Below are 25,783 nucleotides of genomic sequence, written 5' to 3'. Positions count from 1 at the left end.
CACCCACCACAACGCCGGGCTATTTTTTTCTTTGCTGGAGTTTGGCCGGGGCCAGGCTTGAACCCACCACCCTTGGTATATGGGGCTGGCACTCCATTCACTGAGCCACGGGTGCTGCCCTAAGACTTAGATCTGTTTAATTCTCATAATGTCACTTTGCGGGAGACACAACGGACTGCCAATTCAGCATTTGTGTTTCCTCTTCTTTCCTGGCTAACAGAATTCCAGTTTAAAAGTCTGGATGGCAACAAACTTAAGGGAACACCTTGGTTTTCCCCAGTCCTGTTGATAAATCTTGAGAGGCCCAGGATAACTTTTGCTAGGGATCAGTTTAAAAACAAACACAGGCTACCATCCCAGCCCATCAGGCCTAAGGCATGGTCTGTTGGAAGCTGTAACATTTTCCTCACTCTTAAAAGGGATACAAGGAAGGGAGGGCCATGCTCTCTTTCCTCCCTGCCCCTCTGTAGATAATGGATGCTGGAATGAGAGGTTATTCTTGGCTCTGCTGCATCCTCTGTACTGACGCTGGCTGCCACCAGGTGTCCTTAACTTCAAGACTGAGCCACTGGAACCATGAAACGTCCAGTTTAAACCTATACCAACTCTTCTGTTACTTATGGCCACAAGCATATTCACCATCATGATCTAAAACCACCTTGTTCACTTATTTATTACTGTTACTTTTCACTCCTACGACAGAAGCTCCATAAAGACAGCTCTGTTTCTCTTGCTTCACTGTGTCCCCATTGACTGATTAGCATATATACTACTGCAGATGCTTACTAGACTTTTGCTAATGAGTATACAAATTACTATGCCCACCTTCTCCATGAGGACCCCAGCTCCTCAGAGCAGTCACTCAGCTTTCTTACCTTCTGGCCCTAGCAAGTGGCTAGGGCTCAAAAGCCTTTATTGGCTCAAGAAGCAGGGCAGTCGGAAGACAGCTACTCAAGAATCCAATTTAATAAGATTTACAAGTAGACACGTACAAAAAAAACACCTAACAATGTACAAGTCATTGTAAGACAAGGGACTGAATCCAGAATGCAGAAAGACCGACCCCTGTCCCGGGAAGGGGGCCCCAACATGTTGGTGATCTCAAGGTATTTTCCCACTGATTCTCTACATCTTGGCCTTATCAACAAATGTAACCAAACCCCACAACTGAGGCTAAGATTTAAGAGCTACTCAGACCTAACGTGTTCTCTCCCCAAGCCTTCCTGCTCTAGAGATGGAATTGAAAGAAGGGGAGAGACTATTAACCTAATATAAGTGGAGCCTTTGTCACCACTGGACATGGGCTTCAGATGTCCAATGACTATGCTTCTCCTGCCTAATTGTAGCCAAATGCCCACCCAGTTTGCTAGCTGGGCTGGCCAATAGGGGACAGGGAGGGTGCCCAGAGGCAGAGGGGTGCCCCCAAACACCCTGGAGAGGCTGCAGAGAGGTGTGAAGCTGCTGGAAGCCCCATCTAATCTTGCTGCCTCCTGGAATCACCACTGTAGGGGGCCAATGTCAGCCCCTAGCTCCTCCTCTTCCTCCTCCTCCTCCTTCAGCTGGAAGGGCTTCACTGGCCACTTCACCCTGACGATGGGCTCCACGTGGTCCTGCAGGCGGTGCCGCTTCATGTGGGCATTTCGACTCTTGATCTTGTCAAATACCCTGAGGGGTTGCCAGAGGACATCAGGTAAGAGCAGGGAGGGACATGGGCCTCCCCAAGGATCGGATCATGGGGCTGAGGCCAAGGCTGTGTGAGCACCTCCAAGAAAAAGCTGGGTACCTCTCACACTCTCTGCACGGAAAAACTCCCTGACTCTCCACACTGCCTGGGGGCTCTGGGGTCCGCTTGGGACCTGCATTTGGGCTGGAGTTGAGGATGGACTCCCTCCTATAATTCTTGGTCTTGATTTTTAACTCAGGAGTTGGACGGTGGCTGGGTCTCTCTCGAGGGCTGCAAGTGACCTGCAGAGGGGGCAAAAGGTGACATAAGGGTGCTAATCTTCCTCCTTCGAAGGGAGACAGAAATCTAAGGGCATTGTGTCTTCTACAGGAAACCTACCCCCAACCCTCTGACACAGATGGGCAGTGGACATCCAGATCAGAGAGGAGCCCACACACCCCACCCCCGGATCCTCTACCTTCTCTTCTGTCCTTTCCACCTCATCTGGCTCTCGCTTGACCCTCTTTTCTAGCCCAGGGGCTCGGCCACAGTCAAACTTGATCATTTTTTTCCAGATGTAATAATACTCAACACACTGGGCTACTGTCTTTGTCTGGATCTAGTGACAGAAAACAGAAGCAGGCTAGCCGGTGAGTGCATGCCTCCCACCAGGCCAGCTGGCAGTTCTGGAAAGCCTTTTAAATGCCTCTTCCTTTGGCTTGGCATGCCCCTTCCCCACAAGGGCAGAGGACCACAAGTCCTTCCGGATGATGAGGGGTCCAAAGTGAAACCACACAGTAGCTGCCAACATCTAAGTCTGGTATACTCTGAGCAGCAGCAATCCCAGTCCAGGAATTCTTCCCTATAGGAAAATGCTGGAAGATACACAAACGAGGATGTACCCTGCCATGCTACTGGCTTCATGTTTACCAACTGGGACTAATTAAAACCGAATGACTCCATGTGATGGGACACCACACAGTCTTACAGCTGGCAGGGCCTCTAGAGTCCTGATAGAAAAATGGTCCCTCCACTTTATGGGGGCAAGACATGATTGCAAGAGGGACTTTACCTAACAATTGCAATCAGTGTATCCTGGCTTATTGTACCCTCAATGAATCCCCGACAATAAAAAAAAAAAAAAAAGAGAGGAAAAAAAAAAGAAAAATGGTCCCTCCAGAAGCAGGGGATGTTTCAAGTACACAGTTTGAACCTAGGGCATCATTTTCTATTCTCCCCACTAAGAAGGGACCCCATTAAAAACAGTATCTGTAAAAGCAAAATGGAAAAGTTTAACTGCTCTAAGAGAGAAAATTTTCCAGGAAATTAAGTTGGCTAATTAATCTCACTCCAGAAAATATGTCCCCACCCTAATTTTTCTCAGCTATGTATGTCTTCACACACTAGGAGTCAAAACAGTACATCCTTAGGCACGGTGGCTCATGCCTGTAATCCCTGCACTTTGGGGCAGTAGGATCACTTGAGCCCAGGAAAGGATGCAGTGAGCTATGATGACATCACTGAGCTCCAGCCTGGGTGAAGAGCAAGACCCTGTCTCTAAAAACACAAAGTAAATAAATACGAAATTTTAAAAGAAAAACTGAGTAGTTAGTTATATAAATATCAGAAAAAGTAGATTTCAGAGCTAAGAATAAGGGATAAGAAAGTTCATTTCATTAACAATAAAAGAGTCAATTAATCAAGGGGACAAAACAGCCCTAAATGTTTATGCATCTAAATCAAAACTTCAAAATACATGAGCTCAAAATTGGCAGACTTGCAGGGGAAAACAAAACCACAATTATACTCAGAGATTTTAATATCCCATTCTCAGTAACTGAGAATAACAGAAAATCGACAAAGGCATAGGAGACCTGAAGGGCATACGGCAATACCCACCATCTTGAAATAATTGATATTTATGGAGCGCCATCCCAAACAGCAGAACACACTTTCTTTCTATGTGCTCAGAATATTTATCAAGATGGATCATTCTTTGGGCCACAAACAAATACCAATCAATTAAAAAGGACTCAAGTGAAAATAACTATTTCTCTGACCAAAAGGACATTAAATTAGAAATCAGGCCAGGTGCAATGGCTCACGCCTGTAATCCTAGCAGTCTGGGAAGCTGAGGTAGATGGACTGCCTGAGCTCACAGGTTCAAGACCAGCCTGAGGCAGAGTGAGACCTCATCACTAAAAATAGCTGGGCACTGTGGCAGGTGCCTGTAGTCCCAGCTACTTGGGAGGCTGAGGCAAGAGAATTGCTTGAGCCCAAGAGTTTGAGGTTGCGGTGAGCTATGACATCACAGCACTCTACCGGGGGCGACAAAGTGAGACTATGTCACACACACACAAAAAATTAGAAATCAATAATAAAAGAGTTCTGGAAAATCTCAAATATGTTGGGAACAAATGATATCACTTCTAAATAACTCATAAGTTAAAACAGAAATCAAAAGGGAAATAACGTATTTTGAACTGAATAAAAATGAAAACCTAGGCTCAGTGCCTATAGCTCATGCAGCTAGGGAACCAACTACCCCCTAGAACTGGCAGGTTCGAACCCAGCCCGGGCCTGCCAAACAACAATGGCAACTACAACCAAAAAAATAGCCGGCCGTTATGGTGGGCGCCTGTAGTCCCAGCTCTTGGGAGGGTAAGGCAAGAGAATCGCTTAAGCCCAAGAGTTTGAGGTTGCTGTAAGCTGTGACGCCACAGCACTCTACTGAGGGTAACATAGTGAGACTCTGTCTCAAAAAAAAATAAAAATAAAAAATGAAAACCTAACATACAAAAATTTGTCAAAGCAGTATTTTGAGAAAAATTTATAGCAATAAATACCTATATTAGGAAGGAAGAGGCTGGATATGGTGGCTCCTGCCTCTAATCCTAGCACTCTGGGAGGCTGAGGTGGGAGGATCACTTGAGCTCAGCAGTCTGAGATCAGCTTGAGCAAGAGTGAGACCCCATCTCTACTAAAAATAGAAAAATTATCCAGGTGTTATGGTGGGCACCTGTAGTCCCAGCTATTTGGGAGGTTGAGGCAGGAGGATCACTTGAACTCTAGACTTCAAGGCTTGGCACCCATCTCAGTGGTTAGGGCGCCAACCACATGCACCAGGGCTGGTAGGTTTGAACCCGGCCAGGGCCTGCTAAACAACAATGACAACAATAAAAAGAAAATAGTCAGGCATTATGATGGGAGCCTATAGTGCCAGCTACTGGGAGGCTGAGGCAAGAGAATCACTTAAGCCCAAGAGTTGGAGGTTGCTGTGAGTTGTGACACCACGGCACTCTACCAAGGGTGACATAGTAAGACTCTGTCTTAAAAAAAAAAAAAGATTTCAAGACCAGCCTGAGCAAAAGCAAGACCCCATCTGTCTCTAATAAAAATGGGTGGCACCTGTGGCTCAGTGAGCAGGGCACCGGCCCCATATACCGAGGGTGGCGGGTTCAAACCCGGCCCCGGCCAAACTGCAACAAAAAAAATAGCCGGGCGTTGTGGCAGGCACCTGTAGTCCCAGCCACTCGGGAGGCTGAGGCAGGAGAATCACCTAAGCCCAGGAGTTGGAGGTTACTGTGAGCTGTGTGACGCCACGGCACTCTACCGAGGGCAATAAAGGGAAACTCTGTCTCTACAAAAAATAAATAAATAAATACATAAATAAATAAATAAATAAAATATTTAAAAGGGAAGAATAAATGTTTCAAATGATCTCAACTTCCACCTTAAAAAACTAGAGAAAGAAGAGACAAGCAAATTAAACCCAAAGCAAGCAGAAGAAAGCAACTAATAAATAGCAGAGGCCTGGCGCAGTGGCTCTGGCTTGTAATCCTAGGACTCTCAGAGGCCTATGTGGGTAGATTGCCTGAGCTCAGGCATTGGAGACTCTAAAAACAGCCAGTCATTGTGGCGGGTGCCTGTAGTCCCAGCTACTTGGGAGACTGACGCAAGATGATCACTTGAGCCCAAGAGTTTGAGGTTGCTGTGAGCTATGTCAAAGCACTCTATTCAGGGTAACAAAGTAAGATTCTGTCTCAAATAAAATAAGACAAGACAAGAGGCTCGGTGCCTCTAGCTCAGCGGCTAGACACCAGCCACATACACGGGAGCTGGCGGGTTCAAATCCAGCCGGGCCTGCCAAATAACAATGACAACTACAACCCAAAATAGCCGAGTATTGTGGTAGGTTCCTGTAGTCCCAGCTATGTGGGAGGCTGAGGCAAGAGAATTGCTTAAGCCCAAGAGTTTGAGGTTGCTGTGAGCTGTGATGCCACGTACTCTACCCAGGGGAACAAAGTGAGACGACTCTGTCTCAAAAAAAAAAAAAAGATAAGACAAGAGGAGATAAAATAAAATAAAATAAATAGAGCAGAAATCAAATAGAAAAATTAATGAAATCAAAATCTGGTTCTTTGAGAAAATCAATTAAATTAATAAACGTATAGCTAGACTGATCAGAATAAAGAGATGCAACCACTAATATCAAGAATAAGAGAGGTGGTATCGCTATAGAATCTGCAGATACCAAAAGAATGAGAATATTATGAACAACTTTATGCTAATATATCAGACACACTTAATGAAATGTATAAATTCCTCAAACGACAAAAATAATCAAGTCTCACTTAAGAAGATATTGATAACCTGAACTGCCCTGTATCTATTAAATAATTGTAGTTCAAAACTTTCCCACAAAGAAAATCCCAGGCCCAAATGGCTTCACTTTAAGGAAGAAATAAAACCAACTATAAATAAATTCTTCCAAAAATTTTGAAGATGAAGGACTATTTCCCAACTGATTCTATGAGGTCAGCATTACCTGACACCAAAGCCAGACAAAGATATTACAAGAAAACTACATACCAGTACCCTTCATGAACATAGGAGAAAAATTCTTAATAAAATTTTAATAAATAGACTATAACAATTTATAAAAAAGGATAATATATATCATGACCAAGTAGAGCTCATAGCAGAGATGCAAGGCTGGTTCTTTAATCAAAAATCATTGTTGGCTGCCACAGCAGTGGCTCACGCCTGTAAGCACTCTGGGAGGCCAAGGCAGGTGGATTGCCTGAGCTCATGAGTTCAAGACCAGCCAGTGAGATATCTGAGTCAGGGTGAGAGCTTGTCTCTAAAAATAGCTGGCCACTGTGGTGGGAGCCTGTAGTCCCAGCTACTTGGGAGGCTCAGCCAAGAGAATCACTTAAGCCCAATAGTTTGAGGTTGCTGTGAGCTGTGATAGCACAGCACTCTGCCGAGGGTGACAAAGTAAGACTCTCAAAACAAAAAATCACTGTAGTTGGGCACTGTGGTGTGTACCTGTCATCCTAGCTACATAGTAGGCTAAGGAAAGAGGATCCCTTGAGGCTAAGAGTTTAAGGCTACAGTGCGCTAGAATTGTGTCTATGAATAGTCACTGTACTCCAGCCTGGGCAACACAGTAAAGCTCTGTCTCCTTAAAAAATTAAGATGTATTTTACCATGCAAAACTGAAAAAGAACAAGTGTTTGAGCATCTCAAATAGATGCAGGCTGGGTACAGCGGCTCATACCTGTAATCCTAACACTTTAGGAGGCTGAGATAGGAGCACTGCTTGAGGTCAGGAGCAAGACCAGCCTGAGTAAGAGCAAGACCCCCTACTGGAAAAATAGAAAAATAGCCAGGTGTGGTGGCATGGGCCTGTAGTCTCAGCTAACGAGGAGGTTGAGGCAGGAGGATTGCTTGAGTCCGGGAGTTTGAGTTGGGTTGCAGTGAGCTAGGATGATGCCACTGCACTCCAGCCCAGGCAACAAAACCACAGCCTGTTTTAAAAAAAATCTTTTTGTACAGAGAGATGCCTGTAAGTGTCTAGCTAAACAGTTAACAGAGATCACCAAAGAGAAGCAGGACCATGGGGAACAGTGTGGAGGACTTTGTTCTGAGCAGGTAGCCTTCAGATGCTCACAAGGACATTATACTTTTTATGGTGTGAGTGTCGCCATAGGCAGGTGGGGGTGGGGGGTGTCTCAGACCAACAGCAGGAGGGTGGGGACCTTGGACCCCCAGTCATTCTTCACCTCTAGCTTGTCTCAGCTATATGAAGTAAGGTCACTGCCACCAGGTCATATTCACCTTACCGTCTTATGTATCAAGAAAAAATCCTTCTTGTGGGCACAGAATGCTTTCTTAAAGAGCCTCTTCTCCATAGGTGTCCAGATGTCTGAACCTGTCAATGAATACAGCCAATTGGGGGAAGGACATTTCTCCTTCTGGGGCCACAACCATTGCTGAATTGCAGACCACCTTCCCCTTTAAAGTTGCCATTCATTACTAAGTACCAATCATGTACCAATCTTAATTTTACACAATCCTCAAAAAAGACTCTGGAAGACAGGGACCATTATCCCCACTTTACAGATATGACAACTGAGGCTGCAGTCACTTGCTAAAGATAGTTGGGGGCCCCAGGCAGCCTGACTGAAGGGCAGATTGGCTCAACTACTAAACCTGAGTCTACCTCCCCCTATCCCTAGCTAGAAGTATCCCCTCTTGGTTAGGAAACCAGTAGGCAAGGGTGAAGGTAGGATCAAAGTAGCAGAAAGTAGTGTCCACTGAGTTATTCCAGGGAGGACAAGCCATCTAGAAAGGCAGGAGGCAAGAGGCACAGGTTGCCAACCGATGTGACTGGTTCACAGGGAGTGGTATCAGGCCAAAACCATCCTAGCAGCTTCTCTCCAATCACCTGTGTAGCGATAATCAGCGAGTGGGTGACTCCGTGGCTTCTGGGGTCCTTTGAGTAAGAGAGTTTCCAAGGCAACCTGGAACAAGAGGAGTTGCAGGCTACTCAAAGAGGCTGGGATGGGCAGTTGGAAGAAAAACACTACAGCTGTCTCTAAAGTCACACCCTCTCCTGGGGCCAAAGTAGCCCTGGACCAGCCACGAGCCTGTGCACTGTCTGTAGGCACATCAGCTATGTACTAAGCAAACCACTGAGTGTAGCTGATACCACTTTTTTCACAGAAAGAGCATCTCAATGAAGGAAACACTGTGTGGACTTATTCCAGTACAAGCTCCTTAGTCTGCTGGAGACTAGTGTTTTGAGGAGCACTTCCCTTGACCCGATTTATTTTCTAACAAGTTTAAAATATATTTCCTATTTTGACTTTCCTAAAATGTAGGGAATGAGGGCAGGGATTTTGTATAGACACCAGTTGAGGACTGGCTGCATAATTTGCAGGGCCCAGTGCACAGTGAAAACATACAGGGCTCCCTGCCCAAAAAGTAGTAAGAATTTCAGGAAAGAGCAGAGCACTAAACCAAGAGTGGAGTCCCTGAGCCAGCCTTGGCCCTCAGTGCCTACAGGATAGGTACCCAGCAGGTACTCAATAAATATGTCCTAACTACTTGCGGAGGATACATTGTGTGCCGGACATCACCTCTCAGCTTGATACTATAAAAAGCAAGACTGCAGCTTGACTCTTGGGTCTCTGACATGGGCACTGTGACTCTTCCTCTCCCACTACTCAGTTAGACTTTTCATTTGTTTGTTTGTTTGTTTTGAGACAGAGTCTTACTCTGTTGCCCTGGATAGAGTGCCGCGGTGTCATAGCTCACTGCAAACTCAAACTCCTAGGCTCAAGAGATCCTCTTGCCTCAGCCTCATGAATAGCTGGGACTACAGGTGATTCCCCTTTATTTTGTTTTTAAATTTTTTTTATTTTCTTTTTTTAATTTTGTATTTAATTGTTTTAGTGTAAAGTGTTTTTTAATTCCTCCACTCCCCTCCTCTCCTCTCCTTTTCTCTTTGAGACAGTCTCACTGTGTCACCCTCTGGTAGAGTGCCGTGGCATCACAGCTCACAGCAACCTCAAACTCTTGGGCTTAAGCAATTCTCTTGTCTCAGCCTCCCAAGTAGCCGGGACTACCTACAGGCGCCTGCCACAACATCTGTTTTTTGTTTTTGTTTTTTTTTTTTAGAGATGAGGTCTCCCTCTGTTTTAGGCTGATCTTGAACTCCTGAGCTCAGGGCTATCCATCCGCCTTGGCTTCCCAGAGTGCTAGTATTACAGGTGTGAGCCACACCGGCCCCTTTGTTTATTTTCTAACAGTCAGCATTATGAGTAGTATTCTTGGAGTAGGCATTTGTGCTGTACAAAAGGTTTTTGTATGAGAGTTTTTAATCCAAAGCCATCCAGGCTGGGCCTAATGGCTTATACCTATAATCCTAGCACTCTGGAAGGCTGAAGTGAGTGGATCCCTTGAGCTCAGGAGTTTGAGATCAGCCTAAGCAAGAGTGAGATTCTGTCTCTATTACAAATAGAAAAACTAGCTGGGTATTGTGGTGGGTGCCTATAGTTTCAGCTACACAGGAGGCTGAGGCAGGAAGATCACTTGAACCCAGGAGACTGAGGTTGCTGTGAGCTGTGATGACATCACAGCACCCTAGGCTGGGCATTGTAGTGAGACTCTGTCATAAAAAAAAAAAAAAAAAAAAAACAACAACAAACAAACCTATAATCCAATGAATAATACAGATTAACACAGGACCTGAAGAGGGTCCATTGGGCTTCCCTCTCCTGGTGCCCCTGAGATTTCTCAGAGGAACCCCAGTGCTCAGTTGATACCCAGATGAAGGAATTGAAGAACTGAGCTCTATCTGAATGTCCCCTACAAGGACTACATCAATCCCCAAGGAGAGCGAGCAAGCAGCCTTTCTCAGTTTCCATTAGCTGTGAACCCCAAGCATATGGCACATCATGCACCAGGGACCCCCAGCCCCAGGAGAGCAGGGTGTTTCTCACGCCGGGCCCCAAGCTCTGTCCCTGGCTCTGCCTCACCTGAACGTTGCCCTGGGCCTCGTGCAGGCAGTGCAGAGCCAGCTCCAGGTTGGTGCCCCCTCCCGGCATCACGCTGGAGCACGCCACATTGCAGAGCTCAGTTACTGCGTTTGTTAGGAAGAGGAGACACGAGGGAGTCAGCAGGTGCCAAGGAGGAAACCTTCCCGGACAGCACAGAGAGGGGCTCCTCCTCACCTTCACTCCTCACATCTTGATCGAGGGCAGGCTGAGAAAGGGAAAGACAAGGAGGAAGAGCAGAGACCCTCCCCTGGTACCCGAGTCGGACAGCCTGAGCAACCGCTGTGTGAGAGCAAGGGTGAGGGTAGGAGATGTAGCAGGGGAGAAGCAATTCTTGGCCATGGCTGGCTCTCTCCCACCCCCTGAGGTGAGAATTGGGAGGAGAAATGCTTTGGAGATGGAGAAGGAAGAAAGGGGTCTTAGGAATCTGACTCTCAAGCCTCAGCCACCTCTGTCCTGTGTCTCCGGGTTGGTCGTCACATCTCCCCATGGCTTCCAGACCAGAGAAGCTACATGCTCATCAATTCCAGCCAGGGTCCTCTCCTGGAGCTCCGGGATCTCAGCCTGAAACCGGCTCCCTATATTGATGTGTCTGAAATAAGGCCACACACACAGACATGGGAGAACAAATGTGACTGAGAGGGAGATGAGGTAGAGGTAGATGCTCTGTGTGCCAGCCACAGCTGCTCTGGAGAAACCCTCTGCCACCTCCCAGCTGTATCAGATATGTGCCACGCTCAACACACACACACACACACACACACACACAAGTGGTTCAGAAATTTCTCTAAGGACCCCTCCTTCCTCTGTTTTCCCTCATCATGACACTTCTGGCCGTGGGTGTTTTCCCTGGGGTCAAGGTAGGGGCATGTGCTGATGCCTGGCACTCTCTTACAGCCACACTACAGCCAAAGCCCACAGGTACTCTGAGTCCTGCTCATGCCATCACCCATCTCACCTAGATCCCCAAGCGCCCAATCTGTATGTGTGAACACAATGAATACTGGAGGGCCTTCCCACACACACCTGGAGAAGTCTGCTGCTTCTCTCCTAGGGAGCCTCTGCAGCTAAACGTGAGTGACCCCTCTGTGAAGAAGTGACCCTTGGGGAAAACTAACACTGGAACCCAAAGGGGGAGAAAAGTTGTCCTAATTTGTGAGGACTCAAGTTCTAAGTCTGTTCCAACTTACGGTTCAATGCTGATCTTGGTGTTGTCTTTCACCACACAGATACCAAAGGAGCCATCCACTTGATCTAAAAGACACACAGTGAAAAGCCTCAAGAAAACTGACTGAAAGTGACCCAAAGGCCCCCTTTGCCTGCTTGTGTGGACAGAGCTGAACACAGGCTCTTTAAGATCCCCCGGAGGCCAAGCATGGTGGCTCATGCCTGTAATCCTAGCACTCTGGGAGGCCGAGCTGGGTGGATTGCTTGAGCTCATGAGTTCGAGACCAGCCTGAGCAAAAGCAAGACCCAGTCTCTACTAAAAAAGAAAAAAACTGAGGCAAGAGGATAGCTTGAGACTTGGAGGTTGCTGTGAGCTATGACTCCAGAGCACTCTACCCAGGGTGACAGCCTGAGACTCTTGTCTCAAAAAAAGGAAAAAAAAAAATCCCCTGGGAGCAGGAAGGACTTCTTAAAAGGCAGAGGAAGAAACTCAGCAAACAATATATTGATTTATATATGTGTGTGTGTGTGTGCGCGCGCGTGTGTATAAAAACAATAAGTTAAAGTATTCTTTTTTTTTTTTTACTCTCGTTTTTTGATCAATGTAACTTAAATGTGCCATGGAGTTTATAGGTTCAAGTGTGCCAAGAGAGAAAAAGGTTGAAAAACACTGTCCTAGGGGATGTCAGCAATCTGTCAATCGTTAGCATACATAAAGACATCACCGTGGACATTCTAAAGATTTTAGGAATTGTATGCCAGGAAATGGGCTGAAGACTAAATATATATTTTACTGTATCACTAAGAAGAAAATCAAAACTGCAATCAGATACCATTTACATCTACCAGGACTGTTATAATAAAAAGACAGACAATAGTAAGTGTTGACAAGGATGTGGCAAAATGAGACTCTCATATACTGCTGGTGGGAATTTTTTTTTTTTTTGAGACAGTCTCACTCTGTCCAGCAGGGTAGGTGAGGTGGTATCATAGCTCACAGCAACCTCAGACTCTTAGGCTTGAGCAATCCTCTTGCCTCAGCCTCCTGAGTAGCTGGGACTGTAGGTGCCTGCCACAATGCCCAGCTAGTTTTTCTATTTTTAGTAGAGACAGGGTCTTGCTCTTGCTCAGGCTGGTCTAGAACTCCTGAGCTCAGGCAATCCACCTGACTTGGCCTCAAAGAGTGCTAGGATGATAGGCATGAGCCACCATGCTGGCCCTGCAGTCATTGTGGAAAACAGTGGCAGTTCTTTAAATAGTTAAATATAGAGTTACTATATGACCAACCATTCCACTCTTAGGTATCTACCCAAGAGAAATGATAATATACATCCACACAAAAACCTGTATGTGAATCTTCATAGCAGCATTATTCATAATAGCCAAAAGTGAACCACGAGAGAGTGGTTGTGTCCACAGGAGATCCACCGTGTGATTGATTGATTACAGCTTGAGCGCCCCTGCCTCACTCACCAAGCATGGAGCTGATGAGCTGGTCGGGACTGGCCTGAGAGGACGTGGAGCAGAGAGTGTTGAAGTACAGCCCCGAGCCCTCCCGGATGGGACTGAGCATGGGTGGCGGTGTATAGGGGGAACACTGGAATAAGCCCTTCAGGAGGCGGTCAACCAGGAATACTGGGGACCGCAGACAGCTCTGGTGGCATCTTCCGGAGCCCAGCTCCCCAAAAGTGGAGGACGGAGAAGGGATGAACAATGCCTTGGGCTGGGGGCGCTTCTTCCGCTTTCTATGTTGGCTACTCTCCTTGCTGTCTCTCTCTTCCCCATCTTTCTCTTGTCCCTGGAGAAGAGAGTTCAGAACCACAGATTGTCACTTGAGGCCAACTACTGCAACATTCAGTCTTCAGGATGTCGTCAGAGTGGGGAAAAGAGACTGGCCATAGATACGCAGGACCATGGCATACACCCCCTGTGTGGCCACCCCCAAAGGCCTCAGCAAAAGAGGGATCCCGACCACACCTGGGCCAGATACTAAGCCTGGCAATTCTAAGGCTGGATGGAGCCTTTCTCATGTACCCATGGCCCCCAAGAAAGCCCCTAACTCAGAAGACTCTGGAAATGTGTGAGGACAGCTTCAATTGTTAAAAAGAGTGCGGGCTAGAGATAGAGTATGACTGTGACAAAACAAAACTGTTCCTCTCAAACCACAACAGCTCCCATGAGACCAAAAATGTTATCTAATCACTGACTCGGGACATTTGGGTCCTTGCACCCTGTCCCCAAGTCCAGCAGGAGCTTCTCCAGGCAGGGTATCCAGTACAGGCTGAACAGACAAGCCTCTCCCCTCTTCTAGCCTCACCCTCCAGGTTTCAGCTCTCACACCCCCTCTTCCAGGAAGCCCTCCCTCCCTGACCTCCTCAGGCTGGGTCTGGAGCCCCCTCAGAACTCCTAGCTCCCTCTGCTCTCCCTCAGCCCTGTCTATCCAGGTCTGAGGCTCCATCTGGGGATAGGTATGGGGACAGGTCTGTCTCCTCCAATGGACTGGGAGCTCTGGGAGGCAGAGCTCGATTGCGTCCCCAGCACCACCTAGCACAGAGCTTGGCTCAGAGGGGCTCAGCAAATGCTGAATGATTGAATGAATATACAAACCACATTCTGGAGTCATGATTTTCTGTGTTGCTTTGTTTGGGTTTTTCCAGCAGCAGGAAGAAGGCAGATAGACAAGACTCACCTTGGCCATGCTCCCCCCATGTCGGTTCACTGGAGTCACAGGGACTGATATAGGGATCACCACAGGGGCTGCAGCTGTGATGTCCAAGGGCTTCTTGGCTCCTGGGGGACTCTGTCCATCCCCTTCTGACCTCAGCACCTGTCTCGGTGGCTTGTAGAACTCTGTGCCAAATACCTAAGAGAGGAGATGGCTCTTTAAGAGAAACAGTAGGTAGAGGAAAGAAGAGGGGCTCCAGAGGACAGTGAGGACCCTGAGGACAGCTGTTGCAAACTTGCTGGCAGTGAGGCTGGGGGTAAGCACTGAGCTGAAGAGCTGCTACTGCCCCTGAGAGCAGCACAGCCTTGAGTCTGGGCCCACTGTCCAGGATGACATTTCTATCCTGAGATAAGCAACACCCAGTTGTCTGCTCCCCCCAGGCCTGTCAGAAACCCCACAACCTCAGAAGCCACTGCTCATGCCCCTTCACCTGTGGCTCCTGCTTCCCTCGAGGTGATGGCCACTGGTGGCTGTGAAAACACATGTGGCTGTTCAGCCCTTTCTCGGTATAAAACATCTGGCTGCAATTCTTGCAGATAAAAGTGTTCCTTGGCTCTGTCCATTCTGCAGGACCCCCATTTTGCTGGTTACTGCAGGGAGACATGGCAGGAGGGAAGAATGGAGATTGGGAATCTGTCCCTGATCACTGATTTGTTTTTGTTTTTTTCTTTTTTGTTTTCAACTCCAATCCACTGACAACTCTTTGAGAAACCTTAACAAACAGAGGCTATACCCAAATTCTTCCTGGGCTAAAACATCACTTTCAGAGCTGAGGGCATCCAGTTCACTCACCCAGTGCCAATGTGTGAAAGCCACAGAGGACTACAAAGCAGGGCAGAAGGGGCTTCGTAACTTACCATCCACCTGCCGTGTTCTCTTCCTTCACTGGATGAGGGAGCCTGTAGATGTTTCCACCCTGAAGATGAAAATATTTCTGAGCCAACACATCAGAAATGAGAGGAAGGGATGAGCTAAAGCTCTAAGACTCTTTTTTTTTGGCCGGGGCTGGGTTTGAACCCGCCACCTCCGGCATGGGACCAGCACCCTACTCCTTGAGCCACAGGCGCCACCCTAAAGCTCTAAGACTCTTAGAAAAAGACACTGGAGTAAGTCTTCATCACCTTGGATTAGATAAGGTTTCTTAGGGTTGACACCAAAGCAAAGCAAAAGACAAGCAAACTGGACATCATTAAAATTAAAAAAACTTCTGCCCTACAAATGATACAATAAAATTAAAATCCAGACCATAACATCAGAGAGAATATTTGCACATCTTGAATCTGAAAAGATGGACTTGCAACCAGAATATATAAGGAAACTCTGACACTCAGTAAGAAAAAGATAATAACTCATTTTTTTTTTTTTTTTTTGTAGCAACAGAGTCTCACTGTACCGCCCTCGGGTAGAGTGCCGTGGCGTCACATGGCTCACAGCAACCTCCAACTCTTGGGCCTACGCAATTCTCTTGCCTCAGCCTCCCAAGCAGCTGGGACTACAGGCGCCCGCCACAGTGCCCGGCTATTTTTCTGTTGCAGCTTGGCTGGGGCTGGGTCCGAACCCACCACCCTCGGCATATGAGGCCAGCGCCCCACTCACTGAGCTACAGGCGCCGCCCATAACTCATTTTTTTTAATGGGCAAAGGATCTGAACAGACATTTCTTCTAAGATACACAAATGGCCAAAAAAACCCATCTTTGAAAAGGTGCTTAGCATCAGTGGTCATCAGGCAAAATGTAAATCAAAAACACATTTCACACCCACTAGGATGATTATCATGATGATAAAAAAATGAGCCAGGCATGCCTATAGTTCCCACCACCTGGTAGGCTAAGGCAGGAGGATTGCTTGAGCCCATTCCCAGCCTGGGAAACATAGTGTGACATCATCTCTGGGGGAAAAAACGGAAAATAACAAGTGTTGGTGAGGACATGGAAAATTTGAAGCCACTATGGGTGGGAATCTAAAACGAAGCAGCTGCTTCATAAAACAGCCTGGCAGTTCCTCAAATGTTAAATATAAGAGTTGTCGTAGGACCCAGCAATTCCACTCCCAAGTACCTACTCAAGAGAAATGAGAATGCATATCCATGTAGAAATTTGTCCATGAGTGAATGGTCATTAACAGCACTATTCACAATAGCCCCAAAGTACAACCCAAATGTTTACTGGCTGATGAGTGGACAAGTGAAATCTAATGTCTATACAATGGAACGTTCCTCAGCTGTAGAAAGGAAGCTGACACATGCTACGACATGGATGAACCTTGAAAACACCATGCTAAGTGATAGAAGGTAGACACAAAGGCCACATATCCCATGATTCTACTATAGAACATGTCCAGGTAGGCAAACCCATAGACGGAAAGTAGATTCACAGTTCCTGGGGGCTGGAGAGATAGGTGGTGCAGCTAAAGGATGTGAGGTTTCTTTTGGGGGCAATGTAACTGTTCTGGCAAATAGTGCTAATGATTGCATGATCTTGTGACTATACTAAAAACATTACTAATTGTATACCTTCAAGTGGTGAATTACATAACATTTGAATGATAAAGCTGTTTTTTAAAACAGAGAGATCACTGTGGTATGACAAGTGGCTAACCTCTCTAGACCAGGAGCTTATGGGTACCAGGTATGAAGGAATCAGCCAACACCCATATGTGTACTGAGCAGCAGGGGGCATACAGCAGCCACCCACTTGTACTGGTGGAAACCATGACTCACAATCAGAAAATATACGGCCACTTCATGCAAGAACATTTAAGGGAAAGAGGGCATCTACCTTTATATCCTTTGAAGAATTTTAGGAGGCAAATCCAAAAAGAAGTGAAGAGGAAAAGAAAGCAAGCAGGGATAGCTTGGTGAAGAACACAAAATGCCAGAAAGTGTTCTGAACAACTCTGGAATGTCCTCATTCTCTTGGAACCTTAATTTCTTCCTCTATAAAATTGCATCAAAGGACCAACATGAGCAAGACCAACAGTGAAACCCTGTCTCTACTAAAAATAGAAAAAATTAGACAGTGTTGTGGCGGGTGCCTATAGTCCCAGCTACTCAGGAGGCTGAAGCAAGTGAATCACTTGAGCCCAAGAGTTTTATGTTGCTGTGACCTATGATGATGCCACAGCACTCTACCCAGGGGTGACAGAATGAAACACTGTCTCAACAAAAAGCTGTATCTGGCCAGGCACAGTGGCTCATGCCTATAATCCCAGAACTTGGGAGGCCAAGGCAGGTGGATTGCCTGAACTGATGAGAATTGAGACCAGCCTAGCAAGAGCTAGACCCCATCTCTAAAAAATAGCCAGGCATTGTGGCAGACACCTGTAATCCCAGCTATTTGGGAGGCTGAGACAAGAGGATCACTTGAACCCAACAGTTTAAGCTTGCTGTGAGCTAAGATTCCATGGCATTCTACCGAGGGTGACCAAGTAAGACTCTGTCTCAAAAAAAAAAAAAAAAAGTTACATCTAAGGATTCACTGAAATAAATGCATGGACAACTAACAAATGCTGACACAAATACCAAATGAAACCCTTGCCTTGCTATGGTCAGGCCACATGCAAGAGAAATTGGTACCTGGATTCTGTTGAATATTGTCAGCTTGGACTTGGGGTCACGAGGGACATCTGTAGGAGGTCCGGCAGAGGCGAAGGAGGCCATGGCCACCTGGCTGGGGGAAGCTGTGCAGCACATATCCATCTTCATCTTCTCTTTCCGGAAGCCTGAAAATCGCTGGGCTCTGGAGTTGCCAGAGAAGAGCCTGTAGCCTCCACCCCGGGAGCAGCCTGGGCCCTTATCACCTTTTGTGGACCCTGAAATTGTGCCGTTCTCAGACTGAGGCTGCTTCCCAGACAGCTGGGCTCCAGGTGGCTCATCCCCACCTAAATGTGCCTGCCGTGGGCCTGTGGGAGGGAAGATGTCCCCCAGGTCCAAGGTCCCTTTCGAGGATCGCAACTGCTTGGCTAGAGAAGAGATGTCTGGATTCCCAGAGGGGTCTAGAGACGTCCCTGTGAGGGGTGGCAGAGCAGTAGACACTTTCAGTCCTCCCTTTGAGTCTCGTCTTGTGCTGCCAGGGGAGGCCTCTCGAGGAGCTGTGGGTGTGGTTTTTCTCCTGCGGGCTGGGGATCCCTCTGGCTCCAAGTTTCCAGAGTCAGTTTGGAGAGAGTCAGCAGTGGGTCCCAGTGCTGTGGACTGCTGTGGCCATGGCCCCTGCAGCGGCTTTAGGGTGGCCTGCTTACCCTCGGGCCCGGGGAGCTGGGAGGAGGCTGCTGCCACCTGGGTATGGGAGAAAATCCGCTGGGACTTGGTGATCATCTGGAACACTTGCATCTGCTCGTGGCTCACCAGAGACTCCTGTGACTTCAGGAACAACTGCCGGAAGAGTGGAGTGGCATCTGACGGGAGCCCACCTGGTTTCTGCACATCCTGGAGGCTAGGCTCCCCGGGGTTCTGCCATGAGAAGGAGTCGCAGTCAAACCTCTTCTTGGAAGCCCAGAAGTCATCATCCCCACTGGCATACCTAGGGTCACTTGAGGCCTCCCCAGGCGCCTTTAGGAGTGTGGGAGGGAAGGGCAGCACATCCTCCAGGCTGCTACCCGAGCTGGACGAGGGCTCCATCGAGGGGGAGGCACTGCTGGGCCCAGGGCCAGACTCAGAGCCCTCACGTGATGGCACAGGGGGCTTGTGGACAACAAACACATTGTTGCCTTTGCCCTTGGGGCAGCCCGGCAGGTTCCGGAGCCACTGGAAATTGTGGCTCGATGACTGGGAGCTTGCAGGGACCGTCTGGCCTCGGAAGAGAGGCAGGCAGGCAGGCAGGGAGTTGCCCTCAGGCCAGCCCTCAGCAGTGGATGGGAGCTGAAGCATTGGGGGCTCTGACTCTAGTGGGTCAGAGGCACCGTTCTCTGCCACCCTTGAGTGGATGGCTGTGAACACATCAGTGGCTGGCTCCTTCTGTGAGAGATGAGGTTCCTCAGGAACCTCAGTGCCCAGTGTTCCTGGGGGTACTGGGGTGCCAGCTGGGGTGCAGGAGGAAGACCCTGATGGAGTTGGGCAGGGGCAGGCTGGGTTCCTCCCTTCACTGTCTGAAGATCCTGCCGGGGCTGGGCCAGGAGAAGGGATCTTCTGGTGGACAATGCTGCTTACAATACAGCGCAGGAGGTCTCTGTTGGGCAAGAGGGAGCCAGGGGACCTGGCTTCCGGGGGCATCAGGGAGCGCAGGCCACTGGGCGGTGGCTGGCTGGCCGTCTCATGGGCATGGGGGGAGTCCCCACAGGCTTCCTCTTCCGGGGGGGCTTCCTTCAGGATGCACAGGCCATGCTGGACCTCGTAGTGCCGCCGCAGAGAGCGGTAGTCACAGTAGCTCTTGCTGCAGCCCTGCTCTATGCACACGAAGGGCTTGGTCTTCTGGTGGGTGAGCATGTGCCCAGTCCTGGAGCCAGACACAGGGAGGGAGGTCAGGGTTATCTTGGATGAGCCTTCCACACAGGGCCCCAGAGGCCCCGAGGGTCAGCAATGCAGTCAGAATCTGTACTCAGCCCTTATGGGGAAAGACTACCAAGCAAACGCTGCTTCAGTCAAAGCAATCTAGTGGGGAGTGCCTCTCTCTCACCCTTAAACAAACTTTATCTGAAAAAAAACAAGAAAACAAAAATCCACTGAAGCCAAATCAGATTTTCCCAAAGTAGGTTCCCTGCTCTCTCAGGACTCGGGTACAATTGACAAGCAAGTTGTGAAAAAATACCCTTCACCCCCTGGAGATGCATAATGCACAGTAACAAATTTAAAAGCTACATAGAAAAAGAGAGAGATCTGGCTAATTTTCTGTCTCTCACAAATGTATTTCCCCATAAAACTGTTTTTGTTTTGTTTCAAATAGCACCTATTAGCATTCCTGAGAACCAGAGGAGATGCCAACTTGGGGATTACTCTTCCTCTAACAAGAAGTCTATGGCTTACCCACAGGATTTCTCTAAGGACAGCTATCTGGAACTCTCCAGCAAAGAAACCAATTTATGGCTGGCCAATCAATAAAACTCCCTAGAGCCAAACAGCCAAATGTGCCTGTAATTTCTGCAAACACAAATGCATATACACAGCTACATTTACATTAAATACAGGGCAGGGCCTGTAGCTCAGTGAGTAGGGCACCGGCCCCATATACCAAGGGTGGTGGGTTTGAACCCAGCCCCGGCCAAACTGCAACAAAAAAATAGCCGGGCATTGTGGCGGGTTCCCGTAGTCCCAGCTACTTGGGAGGCTGAGGCAAGAGAATCGCCTAAGCCCAGGAGCTGGAAGTTGCTGTGAGCTGTGTGACACCACATTATGCTACCAAGGGCAATGAAGTGAGACTGTCTCTACAAACAAACAAACAAAAACAACAAAAAAGATATTATAAATATAAACCACTGAGTAAATCAGCTCTGGGGTCCCAACAGTCCTGCTCTGAACAATCCTAGTAAATGTAGCCCATGGGATAAATCTAATAAATAATAAAGTCTTCCCCCAAATGTTTACCCCTACCCTCCATCTGAGAGAAGCAACAGGGAAGGATCAGGAGACCTAAGTTCTAGCCCCAGCTGTTACCAACTTGTGACAGAGGCAAATGACTTCCCTTCCCTGGGGTAGGGGTGGGTGAGAAGACAAACTGGAAGAAGGATTAATCAAAGTTAGGAGCGCCATGAGAATGAAGACATTGCTGTCTCCCACTTGCAAGTCTCTTGATTTGAAAAAATTCTTTCAAAGGCAAGAACAGCTTATCATTTCTGGGACATTAAGAATGAGAAATGGGTCAGCTGTGGTGGCTCACGCTTGTAATCCCAGTACTCTGGGAGGTCGAGGTGGGTGAATTCCTTGAACTCATGAGTTTTAGACCAGCCTGAGCAAGAGCGAGACCTCATCTCTCCTAAAAATAGAAAAACTAGCCGGGTATTGTGGCAGGCATCTGTAGTCCCAGCTACGGGGAGGCTGAGGCAGTAGGATCGGTTGATCCCAGGAATTTGAGGTTGCTGTGAGCTATGACACCACAGCACTCTACCCAGGGCAACAAAGTGAGACTCTGTCTCAAAAAAAAAAAAAGAGGGATATTCTGTGGGTGCTACGGCATGCACCTAATATAGTCCCAGCTACTCAGGAAGTGGTATCCCTTTCCCTCAGGTATCCCTTTCCCTCAGGAAAGGATCCCTTGAGCCCAGGAGTGGGAGTCAGCCTGAGCAACATTGTAAGACCTGTCTCTTACAAAAAAACAAAAAAAAGAAAGAAAGAGAAAAGAAATTATTCAATTTTGCTCGTAACTCTTAAATTTGGTTTTTATCTTAAAATCAAGATTTTTTTTCTAAATCAAGAGTTTAAAAACAAAAGGACCTTTTTTTTTTTTTTTTTAAACAAGCATTAATGCTCCATTGTCATGTTCTGGAAACAGATATCCAACTTTTTGTGCCATTCATGTTATTCCAACACATATTCCTCATGGAACACAGATCCGTTCTCTTCAGACAATTACCAGGGACTCAGGACACTACTCTACAGAGTTAGCCAAACTCCCTCTGTGACATAATTGTCTCAGGAGGAAACCACTGAGTGTTTTAAATCACTAGGCTCCACCTGCAAAGTGAAGCAGCTACTTCCTTCCCTGGTGAAAATTTGGGGTTCCTGGCGCACTGGCAGTGTGAGAAGAACGGACTCTGCATCTGAGAACAGGTTACACACATCCAGGGAATAAGGGGGTGGAAAAACTGAACAGAGAATGATAGAGGTTGATCTGGGAGGGTAGGACGAAGACCCAGGAACATACCCACACCCACCAGCCCCCAAACAGACATTGTCCTGATCAGACTCCTACATACAGGTGGTCCTGACGCTTAAAGGCCTTGCTGCAGATTTTGCAAACGTGCTTCCTTTCCTGGCTGTGCGTCAGGTAGTGCTTGCTAAGAGAACTGGCGCTGCTGAACACCTTCCCACAGAGGCTGCAGTCCAGAAGTGGGTTTTGAGGGGAACTGTGCTGCCGCTTTCCTTTCCTGGCACTCCCAGAGGTGGCCCTGCCTCCTTCGTCAGCCTCTTTAGGCACCTTAAGAGCACTTAGCCCCAGGTCTAAATGGAGGGAGAAAGCACAGGTTACAAACAGCTGGGGAAATCAAAGAGCACAGCTACAGCACTCTAAAACTCTTAGAACCATGGCAGCCTTGTAAGACTTAGTCAAATACTCTTACTCCAACTTCAGCAGCATTACATGCAGAGAGAACATGGTTTAGGAGCAGGGGTCCTGGTCAGACCACACCCTGGGCACAGCACCCAGACTCAGTACCACATGCAGAGAGATGGTGGCAGACGGAAACACTTCTAGGACAGTGTGATCTAGACAGGCAGGACTTTATGACTGTATCATCACACAGTACTCTCGGAAGGGCAATCCAGAAATACAGTATCCAAAACCTTGGAAAAGTATAAATTCTTGCACACATCCACCCAATTCTACTTTGGAGTTTTTAACATAAGGAAATAAATGTAGCTTTGTACAAAGATCCAGCTGCAAGAGAGTTAAGCAGTGAGCTCAGGCAATCCACCCACCTCAGCCTCCCCAGTGCTGGGATTACAGGCATGAGCCACTGTGCCTGGCCCTGATTTTTCTTATTACTTTTTTTATTTTCTAATTTTTTTAAACATACATTACTTTCTTAATTTAAAAAATTAATGTAAGCAGGGCGGCGCCTGTGGCTCAGTGAGTAGGGCGCTGGCCCCATATACTGAGGGTGGTGGGTTCAAACCCGGCCCCAGCCAAACTACAACAATGACAACAAAAAAATAGCCGGGCATTGTGGCTGGCGCCTGTAGTCCCAGCTACTGGGAGGCTGAGGCAAGAGAATCACCTAAGCCTAAGAGCTGGAGGTTGCTGTGAGCTGTGACGCTACAGCACTCTACAGAGGGCAACGGAGTGAAACTCTTGTCTCTAAAAAAAACAAAAATTAATGTAAGCATATGCATTTATATATCATACATTATGTGGACCTGAACTAAAGTTAGAAAAGTGAAAAGTTGAAATTTAATGGTTAGTGGATTCTTTTTTTCCTGTAAGGTGAAAAAAGACCTCAAGTTCAAAACAAACCAGGGGAAATTGAAGTATATTATTGGTTTATAATGTTTTAGGGGACAGGTTGAGTGTGATGGCTCATGCCTGTAGTCCTAGCACTCTGGCAGGCCAAGGCAGGAGGACTATTTGAACTCAGGAGTTCAAAACCAGCCTGAGCAAGGATGAGACCCAGTCTCGACTAAAAATAGAAAAAAACTATCTGGGCGTAGTGTCGGGCACCTGTAGTCCCAGGTACTCAGGAGGCTGAGACAAGAGGATTGGTTGAGCCCGAGAGGTTTGAGGTTGCTGTGAGCTATGGTGCCACAGCAGAGTGGCAGAGTGAGACTCTGTCTCAGAAAATAAAATATTCTGGGGTGCATACCCCTGTGAAACATCTATGAAAGCTACAATTTCACTACCCAGCAAAATGCACAAACATTCACACTATCAGAATTTTTCAGGTAATTTCTGTGGTCCTAGTTGAAAATCCTAATTACTATACCCCAGGCCTGGCCCAGTGCATGAAACACTGCAGATGTCCTGTAATGATGTCTCATGTTGCTAGGGTTTCCAGCACAGTGACAAGGCTCATGCCTTGTCTGCTTCATCTTCTGTGGAGTAGGGGCCATCAGAAGTTTTTCATTTTAGCAAGTTCTTCACATGTTTCTTGACTGTTCATCTCAATTAACATTAGCATCTGCATTGTGGGGCTGTTTTAAATGTGGCCTTCCATGAACACAGTGTGAATATAAATACCCAAAAGCCCTAGCTCAGCCAACCCATCTAAGTGACCTATTCTAGAACCCATAAAAGAGGGTTAAAAAAAGAAAAACAAATTTGTCTTCTGGCAAACTAAAAGGAGATTTAACCAAATAAAGTTCTCCCTTCATTCATCTACTGCTGAAAGACTTAAAACTGAATCAAGGGCCTGCCTAAAATAAAATATAATGACATTTATTTAAAAAAACCCTGTATGTTGGGCAGCGCCTGTGGTTCAAAGGGGTAGGGCACCGGCCCCACATGCCAGAGGTGGCAGGTTCAAACCCAGTCCTGGCCAAAAACTGAAAGAAAAAAAAAAAAAACCCTATGTGTCCAGGGCTTCATAACAGTTCTTTCTTTTGCTTCTTACTACTGTTACTCTGGGGGAATGCAGAGAGGATATTATAGTCCCCCCTACTTTATAAAGATACTGAGGCCTAGGGAGGTTAGACAACCAAGAATCAGAACGAACAGGACTCAGCTCATTCTGATCAAGTGAAAAGTCTCTGAGATGTGGTAATGGGTCCCATAATCACTAAAGTCCACCCACACGCCACATAGATTAGGATATCCTAAAACATCTAAGTTTCTCAACATTATTCCCTAAAGTTAGTATTCTGTTTCCTTTAATTGAAGTGGGGAACAATTTCCAAGTAGGAAAAAAAGTGACTATTTCCTAAGTTAGAAACAGTCTCTTCCTCTGTAGAAGAGAAAAATTTTCTTAATCAATCCATTAAGAATCAATCCCTATGCCTTTAGGCCCAGCTACTCGGGAGGCTGAGGCAAGAGAATTACCTAAGCCCAGGAGTTGGAGATTGCTGTGAGCTGTGGCACCATGGCACTCTACCTACAGCAATAAAGTAAGACTCTTTCTCTAAAAAAAAAAAAAATCAATCCCTAGCTGGCCACAGGAACTGTCAAACATCTAGCCAGGCCCTTCTACCCAACCGGGCTGTCTCACCTTGCAAGGAAGTCTGAGATTCTGAATCTGCATACTCCTCCAGCAGTTTCACGGAATCACTGTCCTTCCCTGAATACAGGGACAAGGCATCTAAGTTATCCTCTAGTGCCTCACTGGGCATGTCAGGCGTTGGGAGGCTAGGGTCCAGGTCCAAACCACTCAGGCCAGCATACAGCAGGTCTCGTGTGTTGGGACCCAGATCTCGGTTGAGGGTATCACTGCAGTTGAGCCCTTGGCTCTCTGAAAACGAAGGGAGGTGCATTTCTGATGGTAGGGCACCCTCATCCCCAAGGCTGTACTGGTCCATGGCTCACCACTGCCAAGTCTTGGCCAAGAGCTACTCTCCAGACAAGCAAAGATGTGTAAGAAGTCAGAGAGGAGAGTCCCCTTGATGTCAGTTAATTCCTGAAAATGAAGAAGGAGGAATCAAAGTTATGAGGTGGCGATCCAACATGGTGGCTAGAACACAGACTGGCAATCCAAACAGACTTTATCTGGGTTTACCAATAGTCTGCTACTGACTAGCCACAAGCCCTTGGGCAAGTAATTTAAGATCCACAAGCCCCAGTTTCCTCATCTGTAAAATGGGCACAGAGTAC

General features: G+C 47.2%; 1 protein-coding gene across 1 annotated transcript; it reads right to left on the bottom strand.

Annotated features, from left to right (window-relative positions):
- Window positions 1-1,050: 1,050 nt before the first annotated feature.
- On the bottom strand, window positions 1,051-25,491 carry ZNF541 (zinc finger protein 541). The gene is made up of 15 exons (XM_053607310.1): window positions 25,185-25,491; window positions 22,245-22,488; window positions 17,977-19,831; window positions 15,259-15,317; window positions 14,832-14,991; window positions 14,366-14,539; window positions 13,150-13,474; window positions 11,700-11,763; window positions 10,959-11,101; window positions 10,492-10,595; window positions 8,397-8,472; window positions 7,792-7,880; window positions 2,142-2,282; window positions 1,784-1,965; window positions 1,051-1,665 (listed from the first exon to the last, which is right to left on the bottom strand). Exons 1-15 carry the CDS (start codon window positions 25,489-25,491, stop codon window positions 1,497-1,499), a joined length of 4,092 nt encoding a protein of 1,363 aa, XP_053463285.1. The 3' UTR covers window positions 1,051-1,496.
- Window positions 25,492-25,783: the final 292 nt, after the last annotated feature.

Source organism: Nycticebus coucang, chromosome 10 (assembly GCF_027406575.1).
Source record: "Nycticebus coucang isolate mNycCou1 chromosome 10, mNycCou1.pri, whole genome shotgun sequence".
Lineage (NCBI taxonomy): Eukaryota > Metazoa > Chordata > Mammalia > Primates > Lorisidae > Nycticebus > Nycticebus coucang.
The sequence above is the reverse complement of the archived record's forward strand: the minus strand, read 5'-3'. Positions and strand labels throughout refer to the sequence as shown.

Coding starts and splice junctions, on each gene's coding strand:
- ZNF541 (XM_053607310.1), bottom strand. CDS start 25,491: ATGGACCAGTACAGCCTTGGGGATGAGGGTGCCCTACCATCAGAAATG. Junction 10,596..10,958: donor CCCGGAGACACAGGACAGAG/GTGGCTGAGGCT, acceptor TAACAAACGCAG/TAACTGAGCTCTGCAATGTG. Junction 2,283..7,791: donor TTTTCTTGATACATAAGACG/GTAAGGTGAATA, acceptor TTCTGTCACTAG/ATCCAGACAAAGACAGTAGC.